Source organism: Geotrypetes seraphini, chromosome 2 (genome assembly GCF_902459505.1).
Source record: "Geotrypetes seraphini chromosome 2, aGeoSer1.1, whole genome shotgun sequence".
Taxonomy (NCBI): Eukaryota; Metazoa; Chordata; class Amphibia; order Gymnophiona; family Dermophiidae; genus Geotrypetes; species Geotrypetes seraphini.
This window is the reverse complement of record NC_047085.1, coordinates 331,490,296-331,509,972: the sequence shown is the minus strand read 5'-3', so window position 1 is coordinate 331,509,972 and position 19,677 is coordinate 331,490,296. Positions and strand designations below refer to the sequence as shown.

At 45.0% G+C, this 19,677-nt stretch overlaps 1 protein-coding gene across 4 annotated transcripts in view; it reads left to right on the top strand.

Moving 5' to 3' along the window:
• The window catches only part of AOAH (acyloxyacyl hydrolase), a 189,913-nt gene that overhangs the window by 44,270 nt on the left and 125,966 nt on the right, over positions 1-19,677 (top strand). For all 4 annotated transcript variants that reach the window (XM_033930216.1, XM_033930217.1, XM_033930214.1 and 1 more), the window contains exon 4: positions 10,629-10,728. In XM_033930216.1, the coding sequence (XP_033786107.1) occupies positions 10,629-10,728 (100 nt within the window). The remainder of the gene's footprint in view (positions 1-10,628; positions 10,729-19,677) is intronic.

Below are 19,677 nucleotides of genomic sequence, written 5' to 3'. Positions count from 1 at the left end.
GTAAACCGCTTTGAGCTGTTTATGGTATAGCGGTATACAAAAATAAAGTTATTATTATTATTGTCTATTAAATTTCAAATCTCTAAGATTGCTTCTATACTCTTCTATAGACTGAAACTTAGGACACAAACTTCCTGTTTTTTTAGGTCAGAACACTGCAGTAGAGAATGACACAGTGGCTGTTACTGCTGAAACAGTGGGGGAAAAAGAAAGTGCTCACCGCGGATATGGGGACAAGGCCATCCACCGCCCCGTAGAGCGGTGACTGGCCTTGTCTCCACAGTTAAGGGAGGGAACATACACAGTCACCGATCGCATGCAGCCCCTCCCGCCTTCCTACATACCGATTGCCACTGCATCTATCTCCCTCCCACCTACTAATTGCCACCGCATCTATCTCCCTACCTTCCTTCCCCTTACCTTCATGGCGCATTTTAATTTAATTTGTTCAAGTAGCCCGAGCCTGAAGTCGCATGCGTCTGCGGAAGCTTCTTCTCTGATGAAACTTCCGGTTCTGTCAGAGGAGAAGCTTTCGCAGATGCATGTATCTTAAGGTTCGGGCTGCTTGAACAAATTAAATTAAAACACGCCACAAAGGTAAGGGGAAGGGAGGGAGATGCATGGACTGTGCGAGTGGTGCTGAAGGAGGGTGGAGAGAGGGAAGGGGGGTGGAGAGAGAGAAGGGGTGGAAAGGAACAGACGCTGAAGGGAAATGGGGAGCAGAGAGTGAGAAGAAGACGCTGAAGGGAAATGGGGAACAGAGAGTGGGGAGAAGACGCTGAAGGGAAATGGGGAACAAAGTGGGGAGAAGATGCTGGAAGGGAAGAAGACATAGATGCCAGACTATGGGGGGATCAGAGGGAAGAAGATGGATGTCAGACCAATGAGAGGGGTGGGGGAGAAGCACAGTAACAGAGCAAATGGAAGAGGCAGAGAGAAGGCAGACAGAAGGAATTGAATGAGGAGAAGATGAAGAAAGCAGAAACTAGACAACAAAGGTAGAAAAAAAATTATATTTCTTTTTTTTTTTTTTTTTTTTTTACTTTAGGATAAAGTAGTATATTAGTTGTGTTGATAAAAATTTATAAACAAAGCCCTGCCAGCTGAACATCTCTTTCTCTAGTTCAGCAGCCAGAACTTTGATTTATAAAATGACAATAGTACAGAATATCGTTTCTTTTTATACTTTAAGAAAATAAGTTCAGTATAAAACTATTCAAGGCTTGTATGGATGGGATCAGATGATTTGTGGGGATGGGGACTGAGCTCGCGGGGATGGGGGACTGAGCTCATGGGGATGGGATGGAGAAGGAAACCATTTTTTTCCCTGTATTATTCTCTACACTGCAGGTCTGGTAGTACACATGCGGCTAGAAGGTCCCTCACTGCCTTCAGAGGATAATTGCTGCTGTCTGCAGGTCTTTGGGTGATTTGGTTGCAGCTACTGGTGAAGGGTTGGGATATAGATTTGGAGGAGAGGGAATGGGGGGGTTGCTGCCCATAATATGACAGAGGAAATATGTAAGGGCACCAGGATAGGGGAGTATAAGGACATAGGAGAACAAAAAAATAGAAGAGATGATAGATTGGGGGTGGTAAAGTGGACTAAAAAAGGATGTAGAGAAGGAATGCTAGACATGAGGGAAGATTCTGGATACAGAGAGGGGACAGGACAGAAAAAAGGGCATGCTAGGGGTGGAATTCTGGCCAGGAAGTGGTGGAGCTTGTCATATGAGAAGGAATAGGGGAGATTCTGGCTACAAAGAGTGACAGGATAGAGAGGGTGCCGGGCATAATGGAAGGAATGGGGGAGATTCTGGCTACATGGGAACAGGATAAAAGTATTGCTGGCCATGAGGGAAGGGATAGGGGAGAATCTGGCACAAAGGAGGGACAGGACACAGCGAGTGGTTGCAGGGCATGAGAAAGAATGGCGGATATTGTGGCCAAAGGGAAATATAAGGGCAGGTTCATAAAGATGAAAATGCTGGACCTGAGGAAGTTTCTGTAGAGCGAAGGCTTTTGGGGCAGGTTGACAGCAGCAGGATCATGTTTCTAATGCTTCTGGCTACCTGAAGTTTGAAATTGTCATACTATTCCATTTCTCTTCCAGTTAAGGCAAGTAATTACATTTCAAAAGAAAAAAAAAAATCTCAAAGCAAGAAAACAAAATGTTCCTGGCTGAACTTTCAACATTGTATTACTTCTGAGCTCTTTGAACCATGCCTAATGCTTGGGCCCACAGGCTTTTTTTTTCTGCTGGTCACAATCCCTGTTGGCCATTTTAGTGAATGCAAATAGCTCAGGGGTAAAGTATGAATGCAAAGCTAGCTCTTCCTGCAGAACCTGATGATCGAGTTTGCTACTGCTGGAACAAATGGTGAACTTATGCAATAAATTAAGAACCTAAGCCTCAGGTTTTAACAATGGCAAGCAGTGGCGCGTAGTAAGGGTGAGCAGCGCTTGGGGTGGTGGTGCCCTGCCCCCCGCGCGCCCCCTTCCCTTTCCCCATACCTTTTTAACTTCTCTGGCACTAGCAGCATGCGTCAGTGTCGGCTCGCCCTTTAATGTCACTTCTAGGCGCAGGTCCCAGAAGTGACATCAGAGAGAGCGCCGATGCTGAGTCTATCCCCCCTATCACTTTCATATTATGCCCTCTCATTCCAGAGTTTCTTTTCCATTTTAAAATCTTTTTATTAAAGTTCCAATATAACATAACAGGCACTAAAGGAAGAAAAAAAAACACAGGGCTATTGACAAATGTATAAATGAGGATGTCATTGTGACCAAAGAAACCTGGCACGAACACCAAATATGACGAACACCAAATATGACGAACACCAAAAGTCCAACAGGGCAAGGAACCCACGGGTTCAAAAACACACAGAAAAAAGTGGGAATCCGCTTAAACTCAGTGGCGGGAAATTTCATGGTGACACCAGAAAGTATTTCTTCACCGAAAGAGTGGTTGATCATTGGAACAAGCTTCCGATACAGGTAATCGAGGCCAACAGTGTGCCAGATTTTAAGGGTAAATGGGATGTCCATGTGGGATCCCTAAGAGAGTGGAGTTAAGGATGGGTCATTAGGAGCGTGATCTCCAGGAGTGGGCAGACTTGATGGGCTATGGCCCTTATCTGCCGTCATTTTTCTATGTTTCTATGTTTGACAATGAACCCTCCACTGAAGATCACTGATGTGAAAAGATCTTGTTTATTTCAATAAAAAACACATGTATAAGCCGTGGACCCGACACAGCACTGTGTTTCGGCGACTGAACGACTCCTGCATCAGGGGTCACTGCAACGTTGTAAGTCACAAAATAACAGGTCCTTTGTTAAAACAAGACTGGATCAGTACAACATGCGAAAAAAGGAAAAGCATTGAAAAGCTGTCGACAGAGGGAGGGAGGGGGGTAATATATTTTGATGTATTCATTGATTACAAGTGCTGTTTATGATATTGATTGTATGCATAATTTAAAGCACTTTGTTTTTGTTCTCAAATTAGGGTGGGGGAAAATATTTTGTAGTATTCTTTGATCGGTTGTAAGTGCTGTGTATGAAGTTAATTGTATGTATATTTTAATGCACTGTTCTCGAATTGAAAATTAATAAAGATTTATTAAAAAAAAGAGATGAAGCCTGTAGAATCCATTTTGTAGTTTGGCTTGTTCCGTCTATTAGGCCTAGTTTCTTAGTCCAGTGCCTCGGGTCTCCCATGAGGAGAGGGTCCTCTCTCATTCTCCTCTCGAAGGCTCTGGAGAGGCATTGCAGGCGTCAGATAAATGGTGGTTAGGTTTCAGTGGTTCCAGGAGGACATGTCCATGGTCAGAGAGAGAAGGGGAGGGATTCATAGCCCATAGGTCTAGTTCAGTGAACCAAGGAGACCTCTGTCATCCCAATCCTGTCTAATAATGTCCTAATCTTGTAATGACCATACCTGTGCTAATTCTGAAATTATTCATTCAGAAATCATAATAAGATCATATTTGCCATGTGTTGTGTACATTCTGTAGCATCCACAAAGTATGGTTTAGCTAGCTGTTTGTTTCTGTGTTCTCAAAGTCTATACCTTTCTGCTTTATCTTATTCATTTGATGGTAAATTATTGATTTGTTTTGTGATTGGTTGTAAATTCCTGCTTGTTTTTATTGTTGTTTAACTGCTTTGTTATGTCAAGTGAAGGGCAATATGATGAATGATTAAACTATCCTTGTTCTCTATCCCCCTTCTCCTTTCCAACACCAGTATTTTTCTCCTCGATAAAAGAACCAAATAAATGTATTTATTTAAACATTTATATACCATCTAAAAACTAAATTGTTTACATCAATAAAACATACATAAAATTACCTAGATAGACATGAGAAAGCTGAGGTTGTGGAAAAGAACTAAGTGAGGATCTTCCAAAGATAATGGAGTGCCAAGAAGGGAGGTAAAAAGATTGGATAAGATCTCTTGTAGATGGTTGTATTTTGTTGCTTGCAGCTGGGATGTGTCCTTATCAGTGTGGACCTGAATTGAAACGAAAATCTGTGGCAAGACTTGTGGTCTACAGACAATCCTCAGCTCTGATTGGCTCAGACGCCTAAGGCCCCTCCCAGGGAGGTCAATTTAGGGGGGGTCAGTTTGGCAGGGGGTGTTCGGCGGCAGGAGGGAATAGGCATCCCTTCTGCTGATTTTTATTGTAGTGGAGGGGGTTCTGCAGTGGGGGGGGGGGGGTAGTTTGTCTTGGTACAGGGGGGTTTCGTTGTGGCCGGAGGGAGTGGGCATCCCTTCTGCCTCTATTTTGGTTACAGGGGTCGTTGGGAGGAGACCGGCTCGCTTTTTTTTTTAATGAGCCAGATATTGTGTGTGCGTTACTCACACACATTTGGGCCCATAGAAAAAATATGTCAGACCTGTAAGTTTTTTGTGGTTGGTATTACCGATCCGATTCTGGCATGCAATGTTAGGCCATCGATTGGATGGCTGGTTTTAATATTAGTGACTTTAACAGTAATAAGGTCATTTTTATGTCAGAATTGGAGAATGTACAACTGCAAGGGAAAAAAAACATGGTGAGCCGTTTTGAGAATTGAGTTAGCAAATTCCGTCGGATGCTAAACCAATCAAACTAGTTTAGCGGCCATCAGTACACGATTGGCGAGTTTTGTGCATCTAGCCCAGAGATGGTCGACGCTTAATCCAGAATGTCTCATGGCTGTTGTTTCAAAAGGGGCTTCAGTGGGTGCACAATCAAGAGCATTTTGTTACTTTTGGAATACTTCTCTAATTATTCTTTCATGTTGGAATTCTAGAGTATGTTGTGTGGATCAGTGAAATAAACTTCTACTTTAATGCTTTTTGAATTATATTTTTTAAAGAGCAGACTGTGAGAAATGGACAAAGTGGAGACTTTTATAAGCATGTAATGATGAGTGATGCAAGAAGTCACCACACCATGACATCTAGTGTGCCTGCTGCAGGTTAAGTTAAATGCATAGAGCTCAGAAAGGTTTGTAGTCTGGGTTCTAGTTGTAAATATATAATAACATAAAGGGCAGCAGTTTGTTTGTTATATATAACTGAGCCTATGTCATAATGAAATGATCTAAACCAGTGTCGCTCAAACTTTTTTAGCTCCGGCACACTAAACAGAGCAAATGTTTTTTTTATGGCACATTATAATTGAAATTATAAAACTGCAAAAACCAACAAAAAGGTAAATTTGAGAGTTATTTATTTAAAGTTCTTTAAGCTATATATGGGTAATTGTACAACAGTAAACTAAAGTAGTTGATTAAAATTGCTAATCAATGCGATGGATGTGCTTGTTTTTGAGTGAAAATGAACTCAAAACGTGGCTCAGTAGTCGACAAGCAAAAACGCATTTCATCATCCACCATCTTTTAATTTCTGTCAGAGCTGAAAATCCAAGTTCGCAAAGATAAGAAGATCCAAACGGTAACAAAGCCTTGATTGCTTTGTTGCTCAAGTTAGGATAAATATTGCAGAAAAAAAAATAAAACTAAAATTACTTGCCATTAGTTTTCAAGGACCAAACATGGCAAAGAATGATACTTGTCTGGGCAGTTGTATCCTTACGCACAGAGACGTTCATAACATTGACAGAATCTTAGGTCTACAGCGTACATGTCGTATATTCTAGTGTATATTTATGAAGGGAATTTTTAAAAGTAAAGTAAAATTCTGGAATCTCTCGTGGCACACCCAAAATCTCTTTGGGACACACAGTTTGAGAGACATTGATCTAAACCGGGGGTCGGCAACCCGCGGCTCTTTTCCACCTTTGCCGCGGCTCCGGTAGTGTGTCACGCAGGCATGCAGCTTACAAGTCCGGCGTCGCGGCGGGAAATAGCCATGCTGAGCAGTGAGCTCAGCACGTACACAGATGAAAGCCTTGCTTGCTGATTGGTCCAGCGGCCCCGCCCCGCCGTGCTGCCGGACCAATCAGCAAGCAAGGCTTTCATCTGTGTACGTGCTGAGCTCACTGCTCAGCATGGCAATTTCCCGCCGCAACGCCGGACTTGTAAGCTGCATGCCTGCATCGCCAGAATTTAGGTAGGCTGTTTTCATCCCCGTGGGAGTCCCGTGGGCCAGGGGGCGTCCCCTTGGGAGTCCCTTGGGTCAGGGGGGCATCCCCGTGGGAGTCCCGTGGGCCAGGGGGAACAGGGAGACAGAAAGAAAAAGTTGGGGGAGAGAATGAGGTCTGGAGGAGAGGAAACATACAGGAGGCTGAAAGAAAGGAAGATATAGTGAGATGGACACAAAGAAGGGTGATGCTGGAAAATAGGTGGAATGGTAATTCTGACAAACACAGAAGGGAAATGCTGGATCAAGGAAAGATGGGGCTCAGGCTGGATGGAATGAGGAGAAATGCCTTGTTGGCCCGGAACTTCCTCTCCTACGTCAGAATTGACATCAGGGAGCGGAATGCTGGTCAGCGCGACGCTTCTGCAGGGAAAGCTTGGGACGGCGGTGGCTTGGGGGCTATTCCCCGATGGCGGTGGCAGCAAACCGAGTGGCTTGGGGGAGGGCACGGAGAAAGAAAAAAGGGGGCAGACAGAGACAGAAAGAAGGGGGAACAGGGAGACAGAAAGAAAAAGTTGGGGGAGAGAATGAGGTCTGGAGGAGAGGAAACATACAGGAGGCTGAAAGAAAGGAAGAAAGATTGGATGCACAGTCAGAAGAAGAAAGTGCAACCAGAGACTCATGAAATCACCAAACAGCAAAGGTAGGAAAAATGATTTTATTTTCAATTTAGTGATCAAAATGTGTCTGTTTTGAGAATTTATATCTGCTGTCTATATTTTGCACTATGGCTCCCTTTTACTAAACCGCAATATCGTTTTTTAGCGCAGGGAGCCTATGAGCATTGAGAGCAGCTAACTGCATGATCCTGTATATAGCATTAAGATAAGAAACAATATATGCAGTGTTAGATTTGTTTTATAATGGTTTTGCGGCTCCAAGTTTTTTTTTCTTTTCGAAAACGGGTCCAAGTGGCTCTTTATGTCTTAAAGGTTGCAGACCCCTGATCTAAACAAATTTACATTCTACCATATATGACCATCTCTAGCAAAAGGTGACTAAATTCTCTAGAAACAAAAAATGAGGTTTTAATGAATTTTGTTAGAGCAAATACCGTATTTGCCGGCGTATAAGACGACTGGGCGTATAAGACGACCCCCCAACTTTTAGTTAAAAAATAGAGTTTTGTGTTATACTCGCCGTATAAGACTACCCCTTCTTCCGCACACCTTCTCTACCGCCCCGGGTGCAGCACAGCCGGCCAGGTTCCCTTACTTTTGTGGCACTTCCCCGACTGACCGACAACAGCCCCGGTCCGACAAACCTCCCTGCCCTTAACCGCGAATCTAAATTACCTTCCTACAGCTGCTGTAAGAAGGTATTTAGATTCGCGGCTACAGGGCAGGGAGGTTTGTCGGACCGGGGCTGTTGTCGGTCGGTCGGGGAAGTGCCACAAAAGTAAGGGAACCTGGCCGGCTGTGCTGCAACCGGGGCGGGGGCGGGCCGCCCCTCTCTCTTGGTAGCCACTCAAACCGCGAGGCTACTCTCCTTCTCCTTACCTGCCATGCCTGCAGCACAGAGCCGAACGGAAGTCTTCCCGACGTCAGCGCTGACGTCGGAGGGAGGGAGGGCTTTGTTTAAGCTTTGTTTAAGCCCTCCCTCCCCTCCGACGTCAGCGCTGACGTCGGGAAGACTTCCGTTCGGCTCTGTGCTGCAAGCAGAGAAGGTAGGGAGAAGAAGAGCCGCGTACATCCAGAAGACTGAGCATCCAGCCCCGCAGGAGCCCCGCGACCCTTGGAGGCATCCCCATGGGATCCCCGCGACCCTAGGGGGCGTCCCCACGGGATCCCCGCGACCCTAGGGGCGTCCCCGTGCAGCTCTGTAATGTAAAGTAAGGACATGTAAAACAGTACCCGGCGTATAAGACGACCCCCGACTTTGGGGAGGATTTTAAGGTACTGAAAAGTCGTCTTATACGCCGGCAAATACGGTACTTTGTAATACAACAGCCCAAACCCCATCCTTTTATGTGAAAAAATAAAAAAGTTCTAGAAGTTCAAATATAACTTTTTCAAGCTTGTAATACCATTGTATATACGACAGCAGGGAAATGTGCGCGATTTCAAGAAATTGCTGAAGAGGCATTTGTTTTGCAGTATGAAAATGGGCACTGAGTTTTGTAACGCTGGCCACTGAATTGCTGATGTAGCTTTGTTTTTTTAATTTTAATTTTTATAGTTTATTCTGTTATTACAACAAATAACAACTTCAGGTAATTACAAAAAAAGGTACAGAATAAAAACAACAACCTTAAAAGTATATATCAAGTCCACGTTATTAGGGCTGATTATCTCCTGAAGGAGTCCTACAATTGAAAAGAAAATAAGTACCGTATTTGCCGGCGTATAAGACGACTTTTCAGTACCTTAAAATCCTCCCCAAAGTCGGGGGTCGTCTTATACGCCGGGTACTGTTTTACATGTCCTTACTTTACATTACAGAGCTGCACGGGGACGCCCCTAGGGTCGCGGGGATCCCGTGGGGACGCCCCCTAGGGTCGCGGGGATCCCATGGGGACGCCTCCGAGGGTCGCGGGGCTCCTGCGGGGCTGGATGCTCAGTCTTCTGGATGTACGCGGCTCTTCTTCTCCCTACCTTCTCTGCTTGCAGCACAGAGCCGAACGGAAGTCTTCCCGACGTCAGCGCTGACGTCGGAGGGGAGGGAGGGCTTAAACAAAGCTTAAACAAAGCCCTCCCTCCCTCCGACGTCAGCGCTGACGTCGGGAAGACTTCCGTTCGGCTCTGTGCTGCAGGCATGGCAGGTAAGGAGAAGGAGAGTAGCCTCGCGGTTTGAGTGGCTACCAAGAGAGAGGGGCGGCCGCCCCGCCCCGGTTGCAGCACAGCCGGCCAGGTTCCCTTACTTTTGTGGCACTTCCCCGACCGACCGACAACAGCCCCGGTCCGACAAACCTCCCTGCCCTGTAGACGCGAATCTAAATACCTTCTTACAGCAGCTGTAAGAAGGTAATTTAGATTCGCGGTTAAGTCGGTCGGGGAAGTGCCACAAAAGTAAGGGAACCTGGCCGGCTGTGCTGCACCCGGGGCGGTAGAGAAGGTGTGCGGAAGAAGGGGTAGTCTTATACGGCGAGTATAACACAAAACTCTATTTTTTAACTAAAAGTTGGGGGGTCGTCTTATACGCCCAGTCGTCTTATACGCCGGCAAATACGGTAAATCATAAATATCATAAACTTCTCATGTCAGGCAAAAAATATATTTTAAATGACTCACTCATTCTCAACCTCTGCATTAGTTACAGGTAATAGATCTAATTTAGGTTTATCTTGAAGAAATATTTCTAATTGAGCTGGATCAACAAAAACATATTTGTTATTCTGATAGGTCACCAAACATTTACATGGAAACTTCAGAAAAAATAAAGCTCCCACAGCCAAGACTCGAATCTTAAGTTGTAAGAACTGTTTCCTCCTGTACTGTGTGTTTAGAGACATCTGGAAATATATATAGCTGTTGCCCACAAAACAGTGCATTTTTATTAGCAAAATATAGTTTAAGAATAGCTTGTTTTCTATTTCAGTACTAAACTTAAGTTAAGTTTAGCTTTGTATAATGTAAGTTGATGTCTTTAACTATTGTGAGTGTTTTACTGTGAGCCACTCTTTTAAAAGCGGGTTATAAATGAATAAAACAAAAACAAAAAAAAAAAACCAAGCTGCCAAAGGATAAAGTTATCATATGGCTCCAGAAAAATGAGGACGGAGTGAGACATCCAGGTTTTACTTCCATTGAAAGCAATGGAAGTAAAACCCAGATGTCTCGACCTGTCCTCATTTTTTTGGGAGCCCTATGGACCCATGACATGAAAAAATCAGCCATTCTCAACATTTTACAGACGTTTTCCCAGAGACAGGCACATGCTTGATTAACCTTGTCAAAGCAAAAGACTTATATGAGTGATGAGCATCTTTTAGAGAAAAAAGTGGGACTGAATGTAGAAGCCTGCCAACTGTTGAAGTCCTGTTATTATGCCACGCAGTTTACTTTCTTTTTCAATTATTTTGTTTCCCCTCAGGCTTTACTCTAAAGCAAATGCAGATGTGGTGTGCCACGCTCTCAACCTATGCAGAAAGAAGACAGAGATGCCATACTGTCATATCTATCGTCTTCCGAAGGTTAGATAGCTTTGATTCAGCCTTCAGTTTTCAGAGCGCATCTTATGTCTGCTGGCAGATAGTTAAGTGGCTTGGATTCAAAGATGTATGTCTGAAAGTTTTCATGTATTTTCCCTATTGGGATAATGGCAGGCAGTTGCTGATCATACAATAGAGTAGGGCTCATTTTCAAAACAGAAAACCGTCCAAAAAGAGACATAAAGGGGCAGATGGATTTTTTTTCTCACCAAAATATCCAAATCACTATTTTCAAAACCCATGCGGTCCTTATGCTTCTCCTACTCTTGTTCGTATTCTCTTGCTTCTTCTTTTGCTCTCTGCCAAGGATATCTAACCCAATCCTGGCCCTCCTAATCAACTCTCACCCTACTCATGCAGGTCACACCGCAATGTCTCCAATCTTATTTCTGTTCCTCTCCCCTCCCCTCCCCTTCTTTTCCTTTCTCATATGCCCTGTGGAAGTCCGCTCTGTCTCCAACAAGGTTGCTTATGTCCACGACCTCTTTATCTCTCAAACTATCCGCCTGCTTCCACTAACTGAGACCTGGCTCTGCCCTGAAGACGTTGCTTTAGCTGCTACCCTGTGGCGTGGAGGTTATTTTTTCTCCCATACACCTCACCCGACTGGTCACAGAGGTAGTGTTATGCTGTTACTCTCATCCTCTTGTAGATTTCAACCCCTTCTTCCACCTTCCTTCGATGTCCACTCCATCTATTCGCTATACTACCTCTCTGAGTAGCAGTCATTTACTAACCCCTTGATAAGTCCCTTTCTTCCTTCTTTCTTGAACCTTCATCTCCTTCCCTCATTCTTGGTGATTTAAAAATTCATGCTAATGACCCCTCTGACCCTTATACTTCTAGGCTTCTAGCCTTAACATCCTCATTCAGTCTTCTGCTGTGGATCTGACTTCTATTCTATCTTCATCCTTCTCAATCTATCCGCTGTTTTTGACACAGTAGACCACCACCTTCTCTTTGATACCCTGTCCTCACTTGGATTCTCTTTTTATCTCTCAAGTTGCATCTTTAATATACGCAGTGGTAGATCCTCCTCCACTGCTATCCCACTATTAGTCAGGGTCTCTTTCCTTTTCTCTATCTATACTCATTCCCTTGGTGCTCTGATCTCCTCCCATGGTTTTCAATATCACCTCTATGCTGATGACCCCCAGATCTACCTCTCTGACCAAGAAAGCTCTACAGGCGTCCAGGCCCAAGTATCAGCCTGCCTGTCCGACATTGCTGCTTGGATGTCTCGCCACCACTTAAAACTGAACATGACCAAGACTGAGCTATTTATCCTTGAACCTAAATCTTCATCTCTTCCCCCCCCCCAGTCTCTCTCTCAGTAGATAACTCTCATTTTGTCTCATCAGCTCGCAACCTCAAGGTCATCTTTTACTACTCTCTCTCTCTTTCTCTGTATAAATACAACAAACTGCCAAAACCTGTCATTTCTTTCTCTATAATATCTCCAAAATCCGACCCTTCCTCTCTGAGCATACTACCAAAATCCTTATTACCTCTCACTGCAACCTGCTTCTCACAAATCTTCCAGGTAACCACCTCTCTGCCCTTCAATCAGTTCAAAATTCTGCTGCATGGCTTATATTCCGCAAAAGTTGCTATGCTCACATCACCCCTCTTAAAGCACTTCATTGGCTTTCTATCCATTAATGCATACAATTCAAACTCCTCTTATTGACTTACAAGAGCATTTACTCTGAAGCTCCTCAGTATCTCTCCTCTCTTATCTCTCCCTATACTGCTTCTCGGGAACTCCATTCATTGGGCAAGACTCTTATCTGTAGCTTTCTCCTCTACTGCTAACTCCAGACTACATTCTTTCTCTTTTGTTGCACCATATGTGTGGAACAGACTGCTTGAGTTGGTAAGTCAATCTCCGTCCCTGGCAGTATTCAAAGCAAAGCTAAAAGTCCACTTTCTCAAGGTTGCTTTTAACTCCCACTCAACTTGTAAAGCACTCATTCCTGAGAAATTCCCTAACCCCCTACTTGTCCTTTTTGTCTGATTAGATTGTAAGCTCTACTGAGAACGGACTGTCTCTTGAAAGTTTTAATGTATAGCACTGCATATGTCTTGTCAGTGCTATAGAAATTATAAGTAGTAGAAGTGGTACATTAATAAAACAGGACTGATATCTAGTTAATGGTATATCTAAAAACTTAAGTAGCTAGATGAGTACCACTGAATATATTCAATTAATGTTGATGAATCAACTATCCAATTAACTTTGATCCAAGTATTTTTTGACCAGACTTAACTGCTTACCTTTAACCATAGCACTGATACCTAGCACATTAAGTCAAAACAATAACTGTGCCCCTCTCCCAGTATGTCTCTCTTCCCTTCCCTCTGTAAGGTACATTCTCTATGCAGGCTGTGAATAAATGTGTGGATAAAGGTGAGCCGGTTAATATAGTGCAGTGGTTCCCAAACCTGTCCTGGGGGACCCCCAGCCAGTCAGGTTTTCAAGATATCCCTAATGAATATGCATGAGAGAGATTTGCATACCTGTCACTTCCATTATATGCAAATCTCTCATGCATATTCATTAGGGATATCTTGAAAACCTGCCTGGCTGGGGGTCCCCCAGGACAGGTTTGGGAACCATTGATATAGTGTATCTAGATTTTCAGAAAGCTTTTGATAAAGTTCCTCACAAGAGGCTCCTGAGAAAATTAAAGAATCATGGGATAGGTGGCAAAGTTCAGTTGTGGATAAGGAGTTGGTTATCGGATAGAAAACAAAGGGTAGGGTTATATGGTCATTTTTCTCAATGGAGGAGAGTAAACAGTGGAGTGCCGCAAGGGTCTTTACTGGGACCGGTGCTATTTAACTTATTTATAAATGTTCTGGAAATTGGAACGATAAGTGAGGTGATTAAATTTGCAGATGACACTAAACTATTCAAAGTTGTTAAAACGCATGCAGATTGTGAAAAATTGCAGGTGGACCTTAGGAAATTGGAAGACTGAGAGTCCAAGTGGCAGATGAAATTTAATGTGGACAAATGCAAAGTGATGCACATTGAGAAGAATAACCTGAATCACATTTACCGATGCTAGGGTCTGCCTTGGGGATTAGCACCCAAGAAAAGGATCTGGGTATCATTGTAGACAATATGATGAAACCTTTCGTCCAATGTGCGGCGGCGGCCAAAAAAGCAAACAGGATGCTGGAAGTTATTAAAAAAGGGATGGTTAACAAGACTAAGAATGTTTTAATGCCCCTGTATCACTCCATGGTGCGACCTCATTTGGAGTATTGCATTAAATTCTAGTCTCCTTATCTCAAGAAAAATATAGTGGTACTAGAAAAGGTTCAAAGAAGAGTGACCAAGATGGAACTCCTCTCATATGAGGAAAGACTAAAACGGTTAGGGCTCTTCAGCTTGGAAAAGAGACGGCTGAGGGGAGATATGATTGAAGTCTACAAAATCTTGAGTGGAGTAGAACGGGTACAAGTGGATCAATTTTTCACTCCTTAAAAAATTACAAAGACTAGGTAGGGCTCATAACTTAGTTCATTTGCATGCCCATAGATAAAATCTGTATAAGTGTATAAGTTCCTCAACCGCAACTCCTCAGACTCTGTACTCGGTCACTTGGTTCATTCAGAGATGCCCACATCTTCGTGTAACAAGTATTGTTTTCCTCAGCGTTTAATCTGGTAGATCATGACATCCTCCTACCTACGAGGGATCTTCAAAAAGTTTCTGTGCTTTTATTTTTTTAAACACTATTTATTAAATATCTCGTCCAATTAATCACCTTGTTTTGCGATACATTTTTCCCAGCATCCTATTAACTTCTTAATGCCAGCAGAAAAGGATGTTTTTGACTAAATATGAAAATATGAAACTGCAGAGACTTTTTGAAGAACCCTCCATATTATGGCTGGTATTGAAATCACAGGTTGTGTTTTTGAATTTTTTTTAGCTAGATTCTATGAGGTGCACAGGGTTGATGTTAACGTCACAGAATTGGTTGGCATTTAATGGGGTACCTCAAGGCTCCACGTTTTCACCTGTCCTTTTTAATGTGTATGTACAATCTCTTGGTTTTGCATTAGAGAGAGATATACTGTGTTCATTTATGCAGATGACATCGTGATTCTAATGCAATTTGATTTCACAAGATACTGTGGTTACCATCGCTACTGGGCTTGCCTAAGATTGTATGGCTATTGTAGGGATTGGATGTTGAAGCATCATTTGAAGTTAAATGAGGATAAAATAAACATCATGTTAATGAGTAGGAATCAGCACGTTTATTTAGGCAAATCATTCCATATTAACGACTCAGACTTTGTATTAAGCCCAATGATGCGGATATTAGGGCTTTGGTTACAGGGCTGCCCAAGTCCGGTCCTCGGTTTTTAGGAAGTTCTTGAAAACATTTTTTTTTAATTTACTAAATTTGTCTCTTGAATGGTACGATATATTGTGGAATTCTTATCCTACTCTATTTGTTTATAATATTTGGGTATGCCCTGTTTTTAATATGTGATCCGCATTGATCGTGTTTGCAGGTGTATGCGGAATTTAAGACTAAAATGTTATGTTATTGCTATATTTTTATGCTTCATCTCCACACAAAAATGAAAAGATTGTGAACCCTTGACCCTAGCATATTCAAGCAATTATTTTTTCAGCAGCTAACCATTTGAAATAGATAGACTGGTTAAGAAACGAGATTATGTGCAATCCAGAGAAAATGTGTAAACTCTCCTCTTGGTCTCCCATTGGGTAGAAAAACAACATGACTTGGCAGACTTACAATATTCTATCTTAGACACTGTCTCAGTGACCAGAGGCGGAGATGTAGCTCAGATTTTATGGAAGAAAGAACAGAAGTAGATTTATATTCGCAACACGCTACACCCGCATGGTCTTAATAATGAGATTGAGTGGTTGGCGTTTCTTTAATCTATTCTTCACCTTTTCAGCCTGGAATAAACAGCTTATAAACCTGATAGCTTTTCGCTTTAGAGACTTCCCTTACACTGACATCAGTACGATGCTGCGTCATGACGTGTTCATTTGAAAAAGCACGCTAGTGGACGCGTCTGTCTGGCGGTTGGAATATTTAGAATTGACTTTATCAACTTTCTGCGTAAACCATCCCTGGCTAGCTGAGTGAATGACTATGAGGCATAAGCTCTCGTGTGAGTATCAGGAATTCCTTACTCACACTTGATATGTAAAATTTGTTTTATCTATAGATGTGATTGCAAGTCACGAAGCCATATAATATCACCATGAATAGCACTCAGGAACTCTTTTGAACACGCATCATGCATCACTAACTAAGAAAAACCTCCATAGACGTCAGCTAATTCAAAACGCCGCGGCTAAGCTTATTTTCGCAAAAGGCAAGTTCGATCACGTCTCCCCACTCCTCTCCAAGCTTCACTGGCTCCCAGTATACTCCAGAGTCCTCTTTAAATGCGTCTGCTTAGCCTTCAAGATCCTACATGGCGTCCTTCCTCCCGTTATCCCACTCTTATTCCAGGACAAGCAGGCAGCATATTCTTAACGCATGGGTGACGTCACCGACGGAGCCCCGGTACGGACACTTTTAACTAGAAAGTTCTAGTTGGCCGCACCGCGCATGCGTGAGTGCCTTCCCGCCCGACAGAGGAGTGCGTGGTCCCCAGTTTCTTCGTTTCCGCGGAGCGAAGAAGTTGCATGTGTTTCAACGGCTGTTGAAAACTTAGTTCTGCCTTCCCGCTCGCGTATTTTTTTTTCGTTTTTTTTCCTTTCGGATCCCGTTGATTTTCTTTTTACAAAAAAAAAACCAAAAACAACTCATCGAGTTTTCTTTATTTTGTAGAGCCGGCCCCGGCGGGGCCTGTTGCCACCATACAGGCCTCCGGCTTTGATTTTGCGGAGGCCGTGTTTCCCTTCATGCCCCCTCAACTGGGTTTTAAGAAGTGCCAGCGGTGTGCACGCCCGATCTCTCTTACCGACCCGCACAATTGGTGCCTGCAGTGCTTGTGTCCAGAGCATCGGGCGGACTCCTGCACCCGCTGTGCTACGCTTAAAAAGCGCACATTAAAAAATAGGCAGATCCAGCAAAATATTCTATTCGGTACCGGATCGGCCATGGAATCTGCCGCGATGTCGGCGGCACCGCAAAAGTCAACACCGACTACTTCGACTCCACCGGATCCTTCTTCGGGGTCGCTGGCCCCAGGTAAGCCAGCTAAGAAGCCTTCCACTTCCCTTGAGCGCCCTCCTGCCACGGTTGCGACACCGGCAACCCCGGCACCGCATCGACCCCTCAAACGCTCCGCTCCGATATCGGTGAGTGCCTCGTCATCGGCCTCCTCATCGCCGGAGCGTAGAGCGGCACCTATGGTACCAAAAAAGAAAAAAGCGGTACCGGTGCCCCCCCTGGACGACCGCATTGCAGCCATACTCCAAACCCAGTTACAGGAGCAGCTGCAGCAACAACTCCAACAACTGTTACCAGCGTTACTGGCACCGCACCTTCCGGTACAGGACCGGTCCAAGCCTCGCACCATTCCATCGGTGTCGACCCCCTCGGTACCGCTCAACACTTCCATGCCGGTCCTCTCGGCTGAGCCACATCTTTCTCAACCTACGGTACAGACCCGCTCTGATGCCGATCCTTCTCGGTACTGGGTACAGCACCAGTCTTCCTCACCCGGTACCGCCTCGGTCCACTCTGGCAAGTCTCTCTCTAAAACCTGCCATGCCGAGCCCTCCACACCGATGTCCCGCCGTGCGCACCCCGACATTAGGGACCCTGACTTATGGGAAGAATCCCCACACGGTACCGAGGAAGACGCTTCCTCTACGGACGAGGAACCTTCAGTGACTGATACCGTTTCAAAACCTGAACAGTCCTCGTTCACCAAATTCCTCAGGGAGATGTCTGCTGCTCTTTCCATTCCCTTAGAGTCCGACTCTAAAAAGTCACAGGCTTTTCTCGATGCCCTAGACTTTGAGCAACCTCCCAAGGAATTCCTCAAGTTACCCGTACATGACATCCTACAGGAAACTTTTTATAAGAACTGGGAGAACCCCCTCACTGTCCCTGGGGCCCCTCGCAAATTGGATAGCTTGTAACGGGTCATTCCCATTCCAGGGTTTGACAAGCCTCAATTGCCCCATGAATCTCTCCTGGTGGAATCTACCTTAAAGAAAACTCAGGGCTCCAGTGTCTATGCCTCCACCCCTCCTGGCAGAGAGGGAAAAACTATGGATAAGTTTGGCAAGCGCCTTTTCCAGAATGCAATGCTGGCCAACAGGGCAAATAATTACACCTTTCACTTCTCCTTCTACATGAAGCATCTGGTGCAACAACTCTCCGCCTTACAGAAATACATCCCTGAAGGTAAGGTACCTCTTTTTCAACAACAAATTTCCAGTCTGCTCCAACTCCGGAAATTCATGGTGCGCTCCATTTATGACTCATTTGAGCTGACCTCTCGAGCGTCTGCCATGGCTGTTGCCATGCGGCGTCTGGCCTGGCTGAGAGTTTCTGACCTCGACATTAACCACCAAGACCGCCTGGCTAATGCACCTTGTCTTGGTGATTAACTCTTCGGAGAGTCCCTGGACTCAACAACCCAGAAACTCTCGGCTCACGAGACCAGGTGGGACACCCTGGTGAAGCCTAAAAAGAAGACTCCGCCGGCTCGCCCCTACCGACAGCAGTCTTCCTACCAACGCAGGTTCTCGGCCAGACCTCTCAACCCGCCTCAACAGCAGCCTCGCCGACTCGGCAACAGCATCAAACTCAGGCTCGCTCACAGTCTCACCAACCTGCCAAGCCTCTCCCTCCGTCAAAACCATCTCAGCCCTTTTGACTTCTTCCTCCAGGGCATAGCCAGTCTCCCAACATCATTGCCTCTTCCTCAGCCGATCGGAGGTCGCCTCCACCTCTTCCTCAGCCGTTGGGAGGTCATCACATCAGACCAATGGGTTCTCCACATCATTCGCCACAGCTACTCTCTCAACTTCCAGACTCTTCCCCCAGACAATCCTCCCGTAGAGTCTGCTTCTCACTCCTCCCAAACCCCCCTCCTCCTGAGGGAGGTCCAATCCCTCCTTCTTCTCAATGCCATCGAAGAGGTGCCTCCGGACCAAAGGGGTCAGGGATTCTACTCCCGCTACTTCCTGGTACCCAAGAAGACAGGAGACCTCCGTCCCATCCTCGATCTCAGGGACCTCAACAAGTGTCTGGTCAAGGAGAAGTTCAGAATGCTCTCCCTTGCCACGCTTTACCCTCTTCTCTCTCAACACGACTGGCTATGTTCCCTGGACCTCAAAGAGGCCTACACTCACATTCCAATCCATCTGCATTCACGTCGCTACCTCCGATTTCAGATACAGCACCGCCACTATCAGTACAAGGTGCTACCCTTTGGCCTCGCATCATCGCCCAGGGTGTTCACCAAGTGCCTTATTGTGGTGGCGGCCTTTCTCAGGTCTCACAACCTCCAGGTGTTCCCCTACTTGGACGATTGGTTGGTGAAAGCACCTATGTCTCAGCTTGTGCTACAAGCCACTCAACACACCATCTCGTTCCTCCATCTCCTGGGGTTCGAGATCAACAACCCCAAGTCGCATCTGCTTCCCACACAGCGACTTCAGTTCATTGGAGCAGTTCTCGACACCACTCTGATGAGGGCGTTTCTCCCCCCCGACCGACACCGGACCCTGCTCCACCTCTGTCGTCAGGTGCTCCTTCATCAAACCATCCCAGCTCGACAGATGATGGTCCTCTTGGGCCACATGGCCTTGACGGTCCATGTACTTCCTCTTGCTCGCCTCCACCTCAGGACACCTCAGTGGACTCTAGCCAACCAATGGTCACAGAACACGGATCTTCTTTTTCATCCCATCTCTGTGACATCGTCTCTTCAGCAATCTCTTCAATGGTGGTTGAA